At 38.5% G+C, this 19,889-nt stretch overlaps 1 protein-coding gene across 1 annotated transcript in view; it reads right to left on the bottom strand.

The window, feature by feature from the left end:
• Positions 1-19,889, bottom strand: part of ttn.1 (titin, tandem duplicate 1) — a 214,712-nt gene that overhangs the window by 7,861 nt on the left and 186,962 nt on the right. Inside the window, exons 176-204 of the mRNA XM_052142834.1 lie at positions 19,518-19,820; positions 19,131-19,427; positions 18,740-19,027; positions 18,329-18,628; positions 17,904-18,206; positions 16,248-16,553; positions 14,372-16,138; positions 13,996-14,289; positions 13,553-13,837; positions 13,138-13,437; positions 10,964-13,030; positions 10,565-10,867; positions 10,161-10,466; positions 9,774-10,064; positions 9,365-9,661; positions 8,972-9,277; positions 8,569-8,871; positions 8,172-8,453; positions 6,334-6,927; positions 5,950-6,237; positions 5,565-5,864; positions 5,168-5,470; positions 4,761-5,063; positions 2,609-3,193; positions 2,212-2,514; positions 1,808-2,107; positions 1,079-1,648; positions 680-985; positions 1-594 (exon numbers count right to left, since the gene is read on the bottom strand). Of these exons, the coding sequence (XP_051998794.1) occupies positions 1-594; positions 680-985; positions 1,079-1,648; positions 1,808-2,107; positions 2,212-2,514; positions 2,609-3,193; positions 4,761-5,063; positions 5,168-5,470; positions 5,565-5,864; positions 5,950-6,237; positions 6,334-6,927; positions 8,172-8,453; positions 8,569-8,871; positions 8,972-9,277; positions 9,365-9,661; positions 9,774-10,064; positions 10,161-10,466; positions 10,565-10,867; positions 10,964-13,030; positions 13,138-13,437; positions 13,553-13,837; positions 13,996-14,289; positions 14,372-16,138; positions 16,248-16,553; positions 17,904-18,206; positions 18,329-18,628; positions 18,740-19,027; positions 19,131-19,427; positions 19,518-19,820 (13,044 nt within the window). The remainder of the gene's footprint in view (positions 595-679; positions 986-1,078; positions 1,649-1,807; positions 2,108-2,211; positions 2,515-2,608; positions 3,194-4,760; positions 5,064-5,167; positions 5,471-5,564; positions 5,865-5,949; positions 6,238-6,333; positions 6,928-8,171; positions 8,454-8,568; positions 8,872-8,971; positions 9,278-9,364; positions 9,662-9,773; positions 10,065-10,160; positions 10,467-10,564; positions 10,868-10,963; positions 13,031-13,137; positions 13,438-13,552; positions 13,838-13,995; positions 14,290-14,371; positions 16,139-16,247; positions 16,554-17,903; positions 18,207-18,328; positions 18,629-18,739; positions 19,028-19,130; positions 19,428-19,517; positions 19,821-19,889) is intronic.

Here is a 19,889-nt window from a genome sequence, read left to right as displayed (position 1 = left end):
CTTCTACATCTAGAGAAACTGTAGCAGAAATAGAGCCACCCTGGTTTGTTGCTCTGATCTGATATACAGTTGAGTCTTCTGCATCACAATCAGCAATAACAAGCTGTTGGTAGCCTCCCTTGAATTCTTGGATCTTGATTTTGGTGCCATCAGCCTGAATTTCCTTACCACGCTTAAACCATTTTATTACAGGCTTGGGCTGCCCTGTTATCTTGCAGACTAATGTTGCATTGCTCTTTAATTTCACACTCATGTTTCTGAGGTCTTCCTTGAATGCAGGAGCACGTACTTCAACATCAGTCTTTGGAATGACAGGATCAGATCCTTCACTGTAGTCACTTTCTCCACCAAGGTTTTCGCATTTTACACGGAATTCATACTCAACACCTTCTGTTAGGCCCTTGACAGAATAAACGGTCTGATGGATTTCATCTGTTGTGACTGCAGCCCATTCACCCTTCTTCTTATCTCGCTTTTCAAGACAGTAGGTCTTAATTTTAGAGCCTCCATCACTGAGAGGTGGCTTCCAAGATACAACACAAGAGTTTTTGGTCAGTCCAGAAACGACTGGTTTAAATGGAGCCCCTGGTCTTTCTGTAAACATAAATATGACCATTTGTATAACCGTGTTTTTCCAAATTGTCTATACTTCATAAATCATGTTTTTTTCACTACTTACCTAGCTGACTCTTGATAAGGATAGCAGAAGGAGTCTCCAATGATTCACTATTGCCATAACGATTTTGTGCTGAAACACGGAAGTAGTACCCTTCATTTTCAACAAGGTTAGGAATTCTGCATGAAGTGCCTGTTATGGATGATGATACAAGTTTCCACTTTGCATCCTCCTTGTCTTCACGCTTTTCTACAATATAATTTGTGATCATAGATCCTCCATCATCTTTAGGTGGTTTCCAACTAATGATTACAGAATTCTTCAAGAGAGCATCGAGAACAAGAGGGCCTTCTGGCAAAGCAGGTTTATCTGAAAACACAATGGAAAATGTTACCTTTTCAAATACTAACTCCAGGTTTTGAAAATGTTAAGGTTAAAGGATGAAAATTATGAAGCAGATACCTAAGATTTCAACTTGAGCTACAGTATCTGCAGACCCAAAGTGGTTGTTAATCCTGATTCTGTATTTTCCTCCATTTACTCTGCGCTGTACATTCTTGAGAATCAAATGAGTGTAATGCTCAGTATTTTCAATGATGACATTCTCAGAAGGCTCCAGAGCTTTGGCTCCATAAAGCCACATGATCTTAGGCTGTGGACGGCCTATATAAACTGCATGAATGCGCACTGTGCTACCACATGTTGCAAAGTATTTGTCTTTCAGTGGCACTGGGAACTGTGGTGCTGCTTCAAGAACCAATGTCCCACTGGTCTCGCATTCACCGGCTTCATTTACAGCCTTGCATGTATACAGACCCTCATCTTCCTGTTGGTCTGTTGAAATGGTCAGTGTATGGTTGCGGCCATCAGAAGTTGCAGCATATTTGAAACCTTCTTTGATTTCCTTTCCACCCTTGTACCATTTAATTTCTGGAACAGGCCTTCCAATAATCTGGCATTTGAGAGTTGCAGTCTGTCCAAGTTTGGCAGTGACTTCATCCATTTCTTTCCTGAGACCTGGTTTAGTTCCAACTAAAAAAAGCAGCAGGGACAGCTATATTAAAACTTTAAGGTTGGGTTTAAGGCAAAAACTGTTTAATGAGAATTAATGCATTGGGATAACATTGGATAATATCATTGTATTCACAAATCATTATACACTCAACAAAACTTATTTCTAACTGTACTTACCACCCAGTTTAGTTTTGATACCAATTGCTGTTCGGCGTGGTCTGCTGATTCCAGTTTCATTTTCAGCAAAAACCCTGAATTCATATTCAGTTGCCTCTTGTAGACCACTCTGAGTGTACTGCTTGTCCTTTGTGCGCTCCCTATTGCATTTCTTCCAAGCACTCTCTCCAGATTTTCGGCATTCAATCCAGTAGCCAAGGACTGGTTTTCCACCATCACACTCTGGAGCCTCCCAGCGAATTGTAATGTAGTCTTTGGTTACAATTACAGTGTCAATTTCTCCTGGCTGGCTTGGTTTATCTAAATAAATAAAGAGTGGAATGATTTTGTTATTTTCTTTTATATCAATGTAACTGATAACCAGAGGACAGATTATCAAAGTCAAATTTAGAATGAAGTCATACCAAATGGATCTTTGCATATAACTGAATCTGATGAAGGTCCTGGTTCACTCTCTCCAATGTCATTCACAGCAACAACACGGAACTGATACTCGGCATCAGTACTGAGCCCACTGATGGTGTACATTGTTGAGGTAATCTTTGTCTCATGACGAATCCACTTATCAGCTGACACTTCATTGTACTCAATGAAGTAACCAGTAATGCGAGATCCACCATCATCTTTGGGTTTAGCCCAAGCCAAAGCAGCAGAACCCTTTGTAACATCCATGATCTCTGGTGGAGTACCTGGAGCCTCTGGTACACCTAATATTTCAAAAACAGAAAAGAAAGGAATGTGTTTTTATGTTTGAATTATACATGTGATCTCTAAAGAATGGGAAAACCGACAATCACTTACAAATTGGAGTCTTTGGAACAATTATTTCCTCAGATTTAAGGGAGTTGCTGATTCCAAACTGGTTCTCTGCTGTCACCTTGAAATGATATTCAAAATTTTCTTGGAGTCCCTTAACCACAAGGGATGTGTCAACCACTCGTGAGTCAACAGTATACCAAGCTGCTTTTGGTACTTCACGTCTTTCCACTATGTAGCCAATAATTTCAGCACCACCATCATCTCTTGGTGGTTTCCAACTAACTCTGACAGAATGTGCTTGTATATCATCAAATCCAAGAGGGCCCTCTGGTGCAGCTGGACGGCCAATAACCTTTACCTTGATAGGCAACATCTTTTTGCCACACTTGTTTTCCATATGGAGATGGTAAACACCAGAATCAGATCTTTCTGCCTCTTTGATGATAAGCTCGGTTACGTCTTCAGTGGAAGCAATCATTGCATGGCTAATCACCTCTGATCCGTCCTTAGTCCATTTGCAGGTAGGAGTAGGTTTACCTTTTATAGGCACTGAAAGTTTGATGACTCCTCTAGATCTGACTAAAAGGACGTCTTTGTATTTTGCCTCAAGATCATAACTTGGAGGCTCTGAAATAGAAAATGTTTTTAAAAAAATTACACACGTGAAAAAGTGCAAGCAGATAGTGACAAGTAGGGATGTAACGTTTCATGGTGTCACAATATACCTCGGTCTTAAAATGGACAGTTATCATACCTTTGAAATCTTCTCATTGACGGTATTGCATGAATATAAAGACACATTTTTTCAGAACTTCCAAATCAGGTTACTTAAGACAGAATCTGCGACATTTACACAGCATTATATTAACTTGGCTAGATAAAATAATTATTTAATTTGTGCCTTCCTCAGTTTTAAAGGTGACATGCAGCTGTCATTTGTGCAGTGGATCACGAGCACATCAGAAGTCCAGCACGAGCGTAGCGCAGCATGAGTACAGCACGAGCGCATCATACACATATGTCTGAGCCTGCTGAACCTTTTTTCCGCCACAGAAGTTGAAGTCCGCTGTCTGGGATTACTTGGCTATGTAAAAGACCCATGAGGCACCATCACTGTTGATGGTTACCCAGTCTGTACATTTTGCCACAAAAAATATCAGCTCAGGCAGGAAACACTTCAAACCTTAAGCACCATCTCTGTCAGCACCATCCCACGGCATTTGCGGAGACGAATGTAAGTGGAAATACAGTAAACAGGATAATAAATTACAGCCACTGTTTCATAAAAACACCAGATTCAGTGTAGTTTTACATGATTTGTAATGACTAGTTAAGCTAAAGTTATGTTTATGCTTTTTGTCACATTCACAAATGCAGCAAAAGGATTTAAGACTTCATTCAATTTTACAATGTTCCAACTGTTTGTTCTTTTGCCCAAGTGCAGCGCAAGAGAAGATCAATGTGTTTGATAATACTAATAATATGTTTTATTTGTAAAACAGTACTAAATAGGGTTTACAATTTTATTTAAAAAATTTTTACAATGATTTTGGTGTTCAGGAAATTGATATTGACACTATGCATGCAAGAATTTGACAGTGAAACTGGCAGAAATTGTCAGTATTGGACAAATAAACTGCACATGGATAATATATTTTCAGTAGGTATTGTAGAATTTAACGAAATCACAAATTCAACAAATTACTGAATGCATGCAAATGCATATTTTAAGTGTTAACCTAGGCAATAATTATTACAATTCAATTTCATAAATCATAAAGTAACAAAATATATTTAGTTATAATCATCTGACTACAGTACATGTTGCCAAAAATGTTTTTAATTAATGTTTACCTGTTTGTGATTTTTTTTTTTTCTTTTTTCTTTTTTTAACCTTATCGGACAAAGAGAGTGTCCTGATGTTCAAGATCAAAAGATAAAGGATTAAAGTTGATGAAATACAAAATAATAATAAGTTAAAAAATTGGTTATAACTGAAATATGTATGAATAAAATTTGGTTATGAATCAGAAAATAGCCTATTTCATAACCAAATACTGAACTGCTTTTAATATTATCAATGCACCTAAATACGGTGAAACTGTAATACTGTGGTAATTTTTGTGACAGTTATCATACTGTGAAAATGTCATACCATTACACCTCTAGTGACAAGGTTTTGAGGACAACTTACCAAGCATCTCTGTTATAGCCACAACTCCTGGTACTTCAGCTGGTTCACCTGGTCCACCAGCATTGCAAGCCATGACACGGAATTTGAATTCCTCTCCTTGTGGCATTTGTGTTAAAGTATATTCGCAGATCAGTGAAGGTGTAGTGTTGCACTTTATCCAGGTTACTGAACCAACCTTTTGCATCTCAATCAAATAGCCTGTAACCTTAGCACCACCCTCTTCGTCTGGAGGACTCCAGGCCAAAGAGACAGAGGATTTTGTGGTATCTGTGACTCGTGGGTTTTGAGGTGATTCAGGTGGATCTGTAGGGGTTATGCAATTGTTTAATAAGTGCGAATAATTGATTAAACTAAAATATCTGAGTCATTTTGCATAAATATGTATATAATGGCAAAGTTTAACTTACCAACTGGATCAGTTGCAACAGCTGGTTTAGAAAGAAGACTGGGTTTGCCTACACCACGAGCATTGATGGCTGTCACTCTGTGTTCATATTCCAGGCCTTCAATCAAACCGGTGGATCTGTATCTTGTCATTGTTATTGGATTCTTATTAGCATGAATCCACCTATCTGATCTGACCTCTTTGCGTTCAATAATGTAGCCTGACACCTCTAAGCCTCCGTCCTCATCTGGTGGCTCCCACGCAACAGTCATGCCATCACGTGATACATCAAATACAATAGGTCTGCCAGGTGGCCCTGGAATGGCTGTAACAACAATTCAATATAGCGATTGTATAAGTTTGCAATATGTAGAGACATATACATATATGACAATTTATATTAAGAATGTTTTCCTTACATTTGGAGCTCTTGCACATTGCTATTTCTGACTGCAAGTACTCCCCAGTGCCATAGCGATTGGTAGCAGCGACTCGGAACACATATTCATCGCCCTCTGTCAATCTGTTAAACTTGAATGTTGGTCTGCTAACTGATTCTGACACAGGTACCCATCCTGGGCGATGAGCATCACGTTGCTCAACCACATAGTTAGTGATTGGAGCACCACCATCTCTCTTAGGTGGATCCCAGCTTACTGTGACTGAAGTTGCTTCAATTTCATCAAAACGGATTGGTCCCTGTGGCTCATCAGGTTTATCTAGAGAGAGATATGTTTAACTAAGATTATTAATAGTAATATTCAGTCATGCTTTTTCCTTTTTATGTAGAGATTGAGTACTTACCAAGAATAATGACTTTGATGTTTTCAGTAATCACTCCTGTTATATTTTTTACCTCCAGGGTATACACTCCACTGTCATCAATGGTGGTGTTAAGAATAGTTAATTTAGAGAATTTTGCGGTAGAGTTTATCTTCACACGCTCCTGTATCTTCACTCTGTTGTCATTAAAGAACCAAAAGCACTTTGGTGGTGGTCTTCCTATAATTGGCAGGTCAAGCTCAAGTGGTTTTCCTGCCAAAACACTGATCATCTTTTGTGGAATATTTGACAGATCAACCTTTGGCATGACTGAAAGTGAAGAAATAAGAGAGATCAATATAAATAACGTATGAGACATAAAAAATTATAACAATTATGAATTAATATTATTATTAAAATGCATACCTCTTTGTTCTTGAACTAACACAGCTGTCAAAATTTCTTTTGGCTCACTAGCTCCTCTGCTGTTAAAAGCACGTACCCTGAAGAAATACTGTTCATTCTCATTCAGTGAAATGACAGTAAACTCAAAATCGGAAAGTTTCAAAGTAGCCACCTTCATCCACTTATCAGAACCAGCCTTACAAGCCTCAACAATATAGCCTGTGATTCTGCTGCCTCCATCATGTAAAGGTTTCTCCCATGCCAGTGATACACTGGATTTTGTAACATCTACAACTTCAAGCTTGGATGGTGGCAGAGGAACTTCACACACCAATACAACATCACCTGTCTCACAAGGTTCACCAACACCATAGATATTCTCTGGTAAGACTCTGAAGTAATATAGCATTCCCTCTATCAGACCAGTAATTTTATATGATGTCTTGCTGCATTTGGATGTGACAGTTTTGTATGCTCTCATTGACGCCTCTCGTCTTTCAATTACGTAATTGTTGACCGGTGCTCCACCATCAACCTCAGGAGCATCCCAACTGATATGAGCAGAATCCTTTGTGAGCTCTTTCATTTTAATTGGACCAGGTGGACCAGGTGTATCTGAGAAGGAAAGCAAGAACAGTTTTTGTTAAGACAAGAGTATGGAAGCGGAGCTGAGTGGAAGCGGAACGGCATGATCTTCCCTGGAACGAGGAGCATTTTATTTTTTTAATTGGGAACGTTATTGTTTTCTCTCACTCCAAGAGTGCTCCATCACAAGCACAACACATGTTAACAGTACACAATGCATAAAATAATTCACCATGGGTTAAGCAGTGTTAAACACAATTGGAATGAAAGAAAGATGGAATTTCACATATTATCAGAAAGACTGTGATAAAAGAAAATACAAATTTATATGAAAAATTAATGATGGCGAAGAAGAACGAGAGTTGGGAGGTGATTGCCATGAGCAAAGGTTTGTTGTGGAATCTGAAAAGACATTTGTTCAGAAAGCACGATGTCCGTTCACATGTGGAAAGAAAATCTAAAGGTCAGTATTACATATCTCTCTCTTCCCTATTAAATATTTTAAACAATTATATAATTATCAATTTGCTAATATTGTTTGATTTGACTTATTGATTGGAATCTAAAAAGTTTTTTAGTGTCGTAATTTATGCAATTTACATTTGCAGATGATGCCCAGCAAACACAAGCCGAAGTAGAGAGGGGTAGATTAAAATATTTAGCAATAGTATTTCTGAAAGTGAACTTTGGACATATAGTTTGATACTCTATATATAGTTTTTATTCTTATGTAGTCTTGATAAAAAATGTTTTTAACATTATGAGGATGTCATTCAACCAACATTTATAGGTTATAGGTTAATTTATAAATTATAGAAAGAAAGGGCAATAATACATTTACAATACACCTATTTATTTTATTGAGATTAATGGGGTTTTTTCTTTTAGTTTGGTAATATATTTTTTTAATTTGGTAATTTCTTTATTATAAATTAATAGATTTCATATTAATGTTAGTATTCTATTAGCATTTCTTCTAGTATTGTTTATATATATTTAATTTATTACATCGTCTGGACAGAGGTTTGTGATATTTAAAAACATACTGAAATAACTTTACAGTGGACAGTTTGTTAGATGCAAATTTTGCCATGGAGCGGGAAATGTACAAGCCGGAGTTGAGCTGGGATGCAGTGATTATAGAATGCTTTGAGGGTGGAGGGGAAATTATTGCCGCTCCACTCCACTCACATACACTGGTTAAGACACCATTTGATGGTACGTCATTCTATGCACCATAAATAATTTATGTAATATGATATTCAAAAAGGTACCATAGATTTTGACAAGAATGCTTGCATCCTTCTTGCCAGCTGAATTTGAGGCTTCAATGGTATATCTTCCTGCATCATAGCGGTGGACCTTGTCAATAATGAGAGTTGTGGCAGTATTAGTCACTTCAATAAAGCCACGATTTTGGAGATCCACACCAGGCTTGCTCCAGGTTACAGTGGGGATTGGTCTTCCAGTAATAGTAACATGGAGGCGCAGGGAACTTCCCGCTCTCAGGCAAATTGTCTTCTTCAGGTCATCAGGCAGCTCAAGGTCAGGAATTTCTAGGGAAAATTAAAAAATATAAATTAATCAAAGAGGATATATTGGGTATTACTTAATTCTTGCATTCTTATTAAAATTTCATATCACATAAATATGGAGTCTAAGTAAACATACCAATTCTTTCCACAGGCTCAGTCTCTGTACATTGATCACTGAAGTCACCTGTTCCATTTATATTGACTGCTGCAACTCTGAAACAGTACTTTTTTCCAGCAGACAAGCCAGTAACTGTGTGTTCCGTCATCCTAAGATTCTTTTCATGCACTTTTTTCCATTCCTCTACACCGGCTTCTTGCATTTCAAGAATGTAACCAATAACATCAGCCCCACCATCTTCAATTGGTCGTGTCCAGGCAAGACAAATACTCTCTTTGTGTGTGTCTGTAACACGTGGAATTGAAGGAGGATCTGGAGAGCCTAAAATGGGGTTTAAAGATGATCAGGTAAACATTTCTTGACAATAGAAACATATACATTTAAATAATAAAAATTAGGTTGTTGTAGAGTACACACATACCTGTTGGTACTCTACATACTGCATACATTGACAATTCACTGGGTTCACTATCACCAGCTTCATTCATGGCTGTAATACGGAACTGGTAAATGTTGCCTACTTGGAGACCAGTGACTTTGAATGATGTATCTTTGAGAATAGAATCTCTGTTAACCTTGATCCATCTCACACTCTTTCTTTCACGCATCTCAATCAAGTAGTTTGTGACTTCACTGCCACCATCTCTCTCAGGTTTCAGCCACTCGATTGTTGCAAAGTCTTTTCCAACTGCAAGGATTTCTGGTGCTCCAGGAGGTGATGGAACAGCTAAAATGGGAAATAAACATACAGCGTTGTAACATTTTATGATGTTAAATCTCTGATTTAAGGTTATATATTAGTCATTGTACTTACTGAATGAGTTTTTGGCAACAATGGGAGTAGACTGTACTGCCACACCAGCTCCATACTTGTTCACACCTCTCACACGGAAGATATATTCATTGTTCTTGAAAAGCCTTGTAATTTCGTATGTAAGGGCTTTGCATTCAGCTTCCATTATAACCCAGTTAAGTCTATTGGTGTCTCGTCTTTCTACAACGTAATGTGTAATGGGGTCACCACCATCCTCCAGTGGCTCTTTCCAAGACACTGTGCATTTTTCCTTGGACACATTGCTGACTGTAATCTCCTGACAGGGACCAGGTGTATCTTAAAAAAGAAGAGAGATCATGGCATGTAAGAATTTACAATATATTTCGGACAGAGGATCACGTTCATTTATATGATAATATACGATAATCAATATAATTGGCACACTTACCAAGTACTTTAACATTGACCTCAGCAGTTTTTGTTCCACTTGCATTCTTTACTGTCAGAACATACTTCCCAGTGTCATCTCTGTCACAGAACTTGATGATTGCCAAGGCACGGGTACTAGAGTACTGGAGAGAGTATTTCTCACAAAGTTCTAGCTCTTTTGTACCCTTGGCCCAGCAGACTTTTGGTTCAGGTTTACCACCAACAGCAGCATCCAGCACCAGATCAGATCCAGCTCTGATTGTGACTGTGTCAACTAGGAGTTTGCTGGCCAACTCTGCTTTAGGAGGAGCTATAAAATAATTAAATTGTCATGAGTATTTCAATGAACCTGAACAGAATATATTAGCCTCATGTGTATTTTGACAGAGACATGCTTAGTACATACTGTATTCTGCTTTGCAGGTCACGGGTCCAGTTGAAACTGATGGCAGGCTGAGCACTCCATTTGCATTTTTGGCAATGACACGGAATTCATATACCTCTCCTTCTCCAAGTGCAGTGACAGTGAAATTGGTTTCAGTAATATTAGTGTAGTTACACTTAAGCCAGCGACCTTCTCCAGTGACAGTATATGGTTTGCGCTCAACAATGTAACCTGTGATTTGACTTCCACCATCATTTAGGGGCACAGACCATTTGATTGACACGGTTGATCTTGAAACATCTGTTACTTCTGGTTTCCCTGGAGGATCTATTTATTTGTATCATTAAAAATACAGATATCAGTATTGTTTTGAGAAATAATCAATCTACATTGTAATAATTACCTGTTGTTTGTATTGCACTTACCAACTGGATTTTGTGCCACAGCTCTCTTTGATGCTTCACTTGCTTTGCTGAGGCCAGCACTATTCATTGCATAAATTCTGAACTGGTATTCCAGACCTTCCACAAGGCCTTCCACCTTAAAGTAGCATTCAAAGCATGGAATCTTGTTTTCTCTCACCCAGAGAATTGTATTACGCTCCTTCTTTTCAATCCAGTATCCAGAGACCTTGCTGCCACCATCATGGTATGGTTCCTCCCAACGAATGCTCATGCTGTTGGCAGTTACGGAGAACACTTCTGGCCTTGTTGGAGGGCCAGGAGGAACTGTAAAAAAAGAATGAAAAACAATTCAGTGTTTTAAATATATTTTATTTTGTTCAGTATATCAACAATGCTTATTCTTTATTAGCTGTTACATACCAAATGGATGTTCTGCAACAATTGTCTCAGATTCCGTTGGTTTGCTCACACCAAATCGGTTTTCAGAACAGATGCGGAAAGTGTACTGCATATATTTAGTTAGATGTGAAATATGGAATGAAGTGTGCTTTACACTTGAGTTTACAAGCTGCCAGGCAGTGGAGCCAGATTCACGCTTCTCAACAATGTAGTTTGTGATATCTGTTCCACCATCATCCTCAGGTGAATTCCATGACAGTACACATGACTCTGATGTAATTGAAGAAATTTCAATAGGGCCCTCTGGAGGACTTGGTCTGCCAATCACATTGACAGTGATGGTGAATGTCTTTGACCCCGTAACATTTTCAAGAGTAAGGAAATATCTGCCTCCATCACCCCTCATGCTGTCCTTAACAATGAGCGTGGTCCTGTTTTTGGTAGTCTTGATTGACACCCTGTCAGTTTCCTTCAGCCTCATTTCCTCAAGCTTCCAGATTACCTTTGGAGCTGGTCTGCCGCTAATTGGAACATCAATCTCAAATGAGCCACCAATCTTGCTAGTAATAAGTTGGTTGGTGATGCCACTGAGATCTGCAGTAGGCTCAATCCGTGGCTCTTTAATGATGACTGAAGAGAAGGCTTCTCTTGGTAAACTAAACCCAGCATCATTCTTTGCTTTGACACGGAATTCATACTCTGTGTTCTCTATAAGACCCTCAACTACAAGGCTTAGGATTTTCGTTGTGCCACAAACAACCCATTTATCTGTGCCTTTAGCTTTCGACTCAACACAATAGCCTGTGACACGGCTTCCTCCATCATGCTCTGGCTTGAGCCATGCCAGGGTTGCTGTTGTGTCAGTGGTATCAATGATATCAACTCTCTTTGGTGCAGCGGGTTCAGCAGTGGCAATAACTGGATCAGGCATTTCATATGCTTCACCAAGACCATACTGATTCTCAGCCATGACTTTGAAGAAGTAAGGTGCACCTTCCAGGAGGTCAGAAACCCTCAAGCTTGTCTGAGTGGTCTTAGGTGCTGCCTCTGTCCAGGTACGACGGCTGGCCTCACGCTTCTCAACAATGTAATGATGAACACGTGCACCACCATCATTGATGGGTGGTTCCCAAGCAAGTGTGAGAGATCCTCTTGTGACTTCCTTGAGGGAGAAAGCACTTGGTGCTCCAGGTGTGTCCAACACTTTAACTGTAACAGTAATAGACTTACTGCCACTACTGTTTTCAAGAGTGAGAGTGTATTTTCCAGTATCATTTCTGGTGCAGTTTTCCAGGGTCAAAGCTGTGAATGTGTCAGTGGTGGTGATGTCTGCCATAATGCCAAGTTCTCCATCTACTTTTATCCAGGAAGCTGTGGGTGTTGGCTTTCCCTTAAAAGCAATACGGAGACATACACTTCCTCCACTCTTAACAATGTGACTCTGTTTGAAGGATGCGTCAAAGTCAATTTCTGGTGCTAAAAGTCTATCTACTGCCTGTACTGGTTCATGTATCTCTTTGGCTCCACCCTTTCCAACAACATTGACTGCACAAATACGGAATTTGTACTCTGCACCAGTTTCCAAACCAGTGACATTGTATTTTGTGACAGCACACAGATCCTCATTGACTCTGTGCCATTCCTCTTCAGATCCTTTGCACATCTCAACAATGTAGCCGTGAATTTCCATACCACCATCATAGGCAGGTTTAGTCCATTCCAAGCTAACAGAGGTATTGGTAGTGTCAGTGACATTTATAATAGATGGGGCATCTGGTTCTTCAGTAGGCTCTGCACATTTAATTGGCATTGAAATGTTGCTTGGCATACCAATTCCAGCATCATTTACAGCAAATACACGGAATTCATACTCCACATTCTCAGTAAGATGAGTCACTCTGTGTGCTGCTTCAACAATGGGTTTCCTTGTTAGAACCTTCAACCAACGACCAGTCTTCTTTTCACGTCTTTCCACAATATAATATTGGATTGGATTTCCACCATCATGTGTTGGAGGAGCCCAGCTGATAGTGATACTTTCTCCATCAACTTCTGTTGCATCTGGAGTTCCAGGAGATTCTGGAGCAGCTGCAAAGGAGAAAAGGCAAAAAAAAAATGTTTACACTGGTGTACATATTTAAGATTAACTATATAAATGTATAGCATATTTTAATATAAGGTATGAATTATCTTACTATATTGCATCTGTGCAGTCACAGGAGCTGAATCCAGTCGTCTGCTAACACCAAATCTATTGACTGCCGAAACACGGAACTGGTACTCATTGGACTTGATCAGTTTAGTGGCAGTGTATGTACAATTTAAGCACTCATCCGTGACAAGTGCCCATGAAATTTTAGACGTTTCACGCTTCTCAATAATGTAATGAGTGACTTCAGAACAGCCATCATTTTCAGGTGGATTCCATGAAAGTGTCACTTTGCCCTCAGAGATATCTGAAAACATGATTGGTCCAACAGGTTCTCCAGGTGTATCTGAAAAATATAAATTGTAGATGCATAGGTAAACAATATGGATCTCGGGATAATCTAGTAAGTATTATGGTGAGATTAATAGATGGAAGGAATGAGGGACAAAAATAATTTATACCAAAGACTTCAACTTTCATTGCTTCTTTTTTATCTCCTGAGGGATTTGTGGCTTCCACAGAATAAAGACCACGGTGAGTACGGTCAGCATCTCTGATAAAGAGGGTGCTTGAGCCAGAAATTGTTGTGATGTCTACCATCTTCTTGGTTAATTCAATACCATCTTTGAACCAGGCAACCTTTGGTGTTGGTCTTCCAGTGATTGTTACTTTGAGCCTGATGTTTTCCCCAGCTTTAATAGAGACTCCCTCAAAGTACTCCTGGCCAAACTCAATATTTGGAGCAACTGAAATAGAAAAGATAATGTACTTCTTAACATTTACAAACCAGTGCACAACTGTATATTCTGTAAAACGTTGAACACTGAACAATACAAAACATAAAATATAATATATACAGTACATTAAACAAAAATAATATAGAGGAACATTATTATATACTTACAGCTCTCATCTCTGATAACTACATATCCAGAAGATTGAGAGGGTGGGCTCACTGTGCCAATAGAATTTCTTGCTATGACTCTAAATTCATAGCGTTCACCACAAGCAAGACCAGTCACTGTAAATTCTGTGTCATTGACATCTGAAAAATTGCTCTTCAACCAGCGTCCCTTGCCCTGGCGTTTCTCCACATAATAGGCAACAATTTTGCTTCCACCATCCCGCTTGGGTGCTTCCCATTTCAGTTTAACTGATTCACTTGTTACATCAATATAGTCAGGGGTACCAGGAGGATCTAAGAATGAGAGGCATAACTTTTTTAGTATTAAGATATTTTCAATCATTTTAGTGAAAATAACTCTTAAAATGAAACTTACCAACTGGAGAAACAGCCATAACGCAATTACTTGCATCACTCATGCGGCTATATCCAGCATCATTCTGGGAATAGACTCTGAATTGGTATTCTAGGCCTTCAATAAGACTATTAATCCTGTACTCCCTTTCTTTCACCAAGACTGTGTTAACCTTTTGCCACATTATGCTGTTCTTCTCCTTCTTTTCAACATGGAACCCAAGGACTGGACAACCTCCATCAAAGATGGGTGCCTCCCACTGAATTGTCATGCCATCATTTGTGACATTGTAAACCACGGGCATGCCTGGTGGGCCTGGTGGTCTGAACTCATGCTTGGCAATGACATTTTGAGAAACTAAAGGTTCACTTACACCATATCTATTTTCTGCACAGACTCTGAATTGATATTGAGTTCCCTTGATCAGGTTTGGCACCTTAAATGATGTTCCAATCACACTTGAACAAGCCATCTTCCAGTCTTTCTTAGAAGTGTCACATTTCTCAACAGTGTAGCAAGAAATGTCTCCACCTCCATCATCATTTGGTTCCTCCCATGATATAGCAATACTTTCTGCTCTGACCTCATCTAAGCAGATAGGTCCAATAGGTTTAGATGGTGGCCCAAGGATAATAACCTGTACATGGAATGATTTCCTGAAGAATCCGTTGTCCAGAGTTAGTGTGTATTTACCACCATTCTCTTTCTCCACATTCTTTATCATTAGAGTTGCCTTGTTTTCAGTCTTCTTGAAGCGGACCTTTTCACTCTCCTTTAATGGCAAGCTGTCTTTAAGCCAAAAAATAGTTGGCCTTGGTTTACCTATGTATGGCAATTCAATGTGGACATTGTGTCCCAAACGCACACTAATTTTTCCATCAGAATACTCATCAAGGCTTGCTTCTGGTGGAATTATGTAGTCTTTCACTTTAATAGGTCCAATTTCAGTAAAGTCACTATTACCCTTTTCATTCTTGGAACAAACTCTGAAAAACATTTCAGTGAGTTCCTTAAGTTTTGTAATTTCATGTTCACAGTGCTTGTTTGTGCCAGCAGGAGCCCATTCCTCCTCACCTTGTAGTTTCTTTTCAATTATGTAGTCTGTAATAATGCTACCACCATCATAATCTGGTTTGTTCCATTGCAGTTTTACTGAAGTCTTTGTGGAGTCTTTCATAGAAATGTCTTTGACTGGACCTGGTGTCTCAGTGGCTTTAACTGGCTCAACTGTTTCACAAGGATCTCCAACTCCATTCTCATTCTCTGCTAATACACGGAAGAAGAACGATGTCTTCTCAGAGAGATCTTCAATAACATATGTGGTCTCTATGCATTTGTTTGTTATAGAGGCATATGTACGCTTTGAAGAGTCTCTTTTCTCAACAACATAATTGGTGATTTCAGCTCCACCGTCCAGTAGTGGGGGCTCCCAGCAAAGTGTAACTTTCCCACGAGTGACATCTTTCAAGAATAAATTCCTACAAGTAGCTGGGGTGTCCTGGACTTTAACAAATATTATTAGAGACTTCGGTTCTCCTACTCCATTTGAGATGTTAATAGTGTATTTACCAGTGTCATTTCGAGTTACTTGCGAGATTATGAGACACGAAGAAGTGTTTGTGTTGTGGATGTCATATTTAGGATCATTGTCAATGTTTTGGTCTTCTTTCTTCCAAGAGACACTTGGAGCAGGTCTGCCTTTGATTGGCACCATGATTTCAATATCTTTACCAGCTTTCACGATGTAGTGAGTTCTCATTGCAACATCTGTATCTACCTGGGCTTCCTCTGAAAAAATCACAGAAATTACATTGAGTTAAAATAATGTAGTTTTAAACATAAAATATTAATAGAGATAATACAAAGACATCACAAACATTTCTATGTGAATACATACCAAGAATATCCTTGGCTTGGACTGGTTCTTCCATTTCTATTGGGTCTCCACGGCCAGCACAGTTAATAGCAAATACACGGAAGTAGTAGTCAACATCTGGTTTAAGATCTGAAGCAACATACTCTGTTGTTCTTACTTCACCCTTCTTGCTAATCACTGTCCATTCACCTTCTTCACCAACTCTTTTCTCTACAATATAGCTGGTAATTTCACTGCCTCCATCATACTCTGGCTTTGACCATCCAAGTGTGATTGATGTTTTAGTTGAGTCGACAACCTTTAGCATAGTTGGTTCATATGGTGGGTCTGGAAGAATTTACAAAGCTCGGTTAGAACAAAACTGTGGGCTCTATTTTCTTGAGCACACAAAGCGCAGCTCTACCCGCTACGACCATGCTCTATGTCTTATCCAATTTCCGTGAGAGTGCTAATTCTAAGCGCAATTTTTGTGCCAGCACAAAACTCAAGTGGGCGTGGGTGGGAGTGTTTGCACTAACTGTGGGTGTATACATGCAAACTGTGGGTTAACTGTATGATAAAGAATTGGCACAAAGCGCAATTTGCAAATTTCCAGACAAAAAGGTTGTTGTGCTAAGGTGTTTCAAAAGTAGGTCTTAACACTAAATGTTTTAAGTCAGTTCCTGCATTTGCAGTTTGGATATTCCACCAGCAGGTGGTAATAAAGTTAATGTCCAAACTCAGAAAATAGAGTGGAACATAGACATTTTATGAAAAATAAATGTATTAGATATGTTTAAACTATCTATAGGGCATAGTTTATTTTTCAATTATTGTTATTATTATCTTTATATTAACAATTATATTTAAGATCTAATTTATATTGGTATTTTGCACCTGCTGTCAGAGAGGAAAAGGAGCAAAGGAGCCAGTGGAAGTTGGAGAGAGTAAAATGTTATGATTTTTTTTTACCATTTCATTATTTTGATTACATTTTTATTTCATTTGAAGTGTAATTTGAATTTAGTAATATTTTGTTTTTTTTGTCATGTTTCAATAAATAAATTACATTTGTAAAAATCAACTGGTTGAAGTGAAGTGCACGTCGATACAATCACTGTTAATACTACCCATGATGTCAGTATATGAAAATTATTAATAATACTTTTATTATTTATGGAGCTTACATATCCTTATGAGAAACACATTTTTCATGCACATAAAAGGAGCTTATCATCATCAAAGAAAAATGCCTGACATTCAATAAAGACGCAGTTAATAAAAAAAGAGGTACATATTCATATTTCTGTTCTACTAATTTATTGCATAAAGAGCATTTTTTAAAAACTAACTTTTTATGAATATGCTGTTTTTGTTTATATCGCTGGTGCTTGATAGGGAATGGACTATGTAATAGGACACTTCAGAATTACTTCAGAATTAAACTGCACTTGACCCAGCCCATTTAGCACTTTGCATGCATAATTTTGCCAAACCCACTTGCGCCTAGACTTAGTGCATGCATGCACGAAAATACCAAATCATGACCATGCCCACTGACTTTGCACTTATGTACATAGTGCTGGGCATAGTGTTAGTGCTCTTAAAATAGGGCCCTGTATGTCAATACACATTGAATATTAATTAAATATGTAATTCATAAAATAACATTCAGTAAAATATGATGGTTATACTCACCAACTGGATCAGCAGCTTTGTAAAAGTCAGAAACATCTGAGTATGGACCTTCTCCAGCTTTATTGATTGCACATACACGATACTGATATTCATTTCCTTCTGTGAGATGATGGACCTTTGCTTTGGTATCACTAATGGGGTCCTTATAAACTTTCACCCAACGTAGGCTCTTCTTATCACGTCTCTCCAAATAGAACCCTGAAACCACGCTACCACCATCTACACTAGGTTTAAACCATTCAATCTGCATTGATGTTCTTGTGATTTCTGTTGCTTCTGGTGTAGCAGGTTGTCCAGGAGTAACTGAAAAATAGCAGTAATAAATAGCATAGATGTATTTTTATACACATGGTTTGTTGAACAAAACTATACATTATGCATTATCTGGTATATTCATTTTTATATTCAATTTACTCGTTCCTTACCAAATGCATTTTTTGCAATAACAGCATCGGACTCCAGAGGATCACCAGCCCCAAATTTGTTAACACCTCTGACACGGAAGACATATTCATTTCCTCTGGCCAACTTTTGGATGGTGACTGTACGTTCTTCCATTGCATCTGAGACTGTGGACCACACTACTCTACTTGTCTCTCGCTTTTCTACTATATAATGAGTAACTTTGGCACCTCCTTCATCAACCACTGCTTCCCATGCAATTGTTATCTTGTCAGCAGTGACTGATTTAAATTCAATATGTCCAGCTGGAGGTCCAGGTTTGTCTGAATATGAAATAAAAATTTACTTGAATACAAGCAAACAAATAGTTGAAAAAGTGCATCAAAATTATATACTGTATACACATTTTGTTGGTGACACAAATTATTACATACCTAGAATCTGGATTCTGATAGAGGCAGATGCTGTACCAAACACATTCTTGATTTTGATCTCATATGTTCCAGTATTAAGACGAGTAGAATCCTTAATGAGGATAGCAGATGAATCAGTTGTGTTCTCAATTGACAACTGTGTGCTTGACACAAATTCCTTTCCGTCTTTAAGCCATTCAATGGTTGGTAAGGGTTTAGCAGCTATTCCCACTTTGATTTTGACTGATGCACCAGCTTTGTATTGCACAACATCCAAGTACTCTGGGGGTAGGTCAATTACTGGAGCACCTGAAAAAAAAAAAAAAAATGTAAAAAGTGTGTAATTAATGTGCATAGTTTTGTTGTGCATTGTAAAACAATATAACCAGCAATGTACAAGTAATAAACTTACCAGAAATGTCAATACAAGTTACTGGTCCTACAACAAGAGATGGGTTGCTAACTGAGGCAACTGCATTCTTGGCAAAGATCCTGAATTCATATGACTGATCCTGTGTCAAACCTGACACCGTGAAGTTAGTATCAATGACATTGGTAAAGTTTGCCTTTGTCCATCTTCCATTTGGAACATCTCTTCTCTCAACCATGTACCCAGTGATTTTGCTTCCGCCATCATAGGGAGGCTTCTGCCAGACAAGGCTAATGGAATTTTTGGTAACTTCAGACATTCTCACATTTGCTGGTGGTTCTAAAATAAAAGACAAGGTTTTGTTATTTAGAAAATAAATTTAGAAAAACTTGGGACCACTTCTCCTCAGTATAATTTTTTTTAGCTTACCACAGGCATCAATTGCTAGGACTTCGTCTGATGTCTTGCTGAACTTTCCAATACCAGCTGCATTTTCTGCAGCTACCTTGAATTCGTAAATCATTCCAGGACATATATTTGTCACTCTAATTTGAGTTGCAGGGATTGCTGTTTTGTTTACCAACTGCCAAAGGATGCTGCTTCTTTCTTTCATTTGGACGTGGTATCCAAACACTGGGCTTCCACCATCTACTACTGGGTCATGCCAGCAGACAGTAAGGGTTTCCCTTGACACAAAGCTCAACCATGGTGTTGATGGTGGTCCAGGTATAGCTAAAATACACATTAAACAGGCAGAGTTCTACAAACAATACTGATGCAACAAGACACAATTGCAGATGT

This window comes from Xyrauchen texanus, chromosome 14 (assembly GCF_025860055.1).
Source record: "Xyrauchen texanus isolate HMW12.3.18 chromosome 14, RBS_HiC_50CHRs, whole genome shotgun sequence".
In the NCBI taxonomy this organism is placed as follows: Eukaryota; Metazoa; Chordata; class Actinopteri; order Cypriniformes; family Catostomidae; genus Xyrauchen; species Xyrauchen texanus.
Note: the sequence above shows the minus strand (reverse complement) of the source record. Positions and strands in the feature narration are given on the sequence as shown.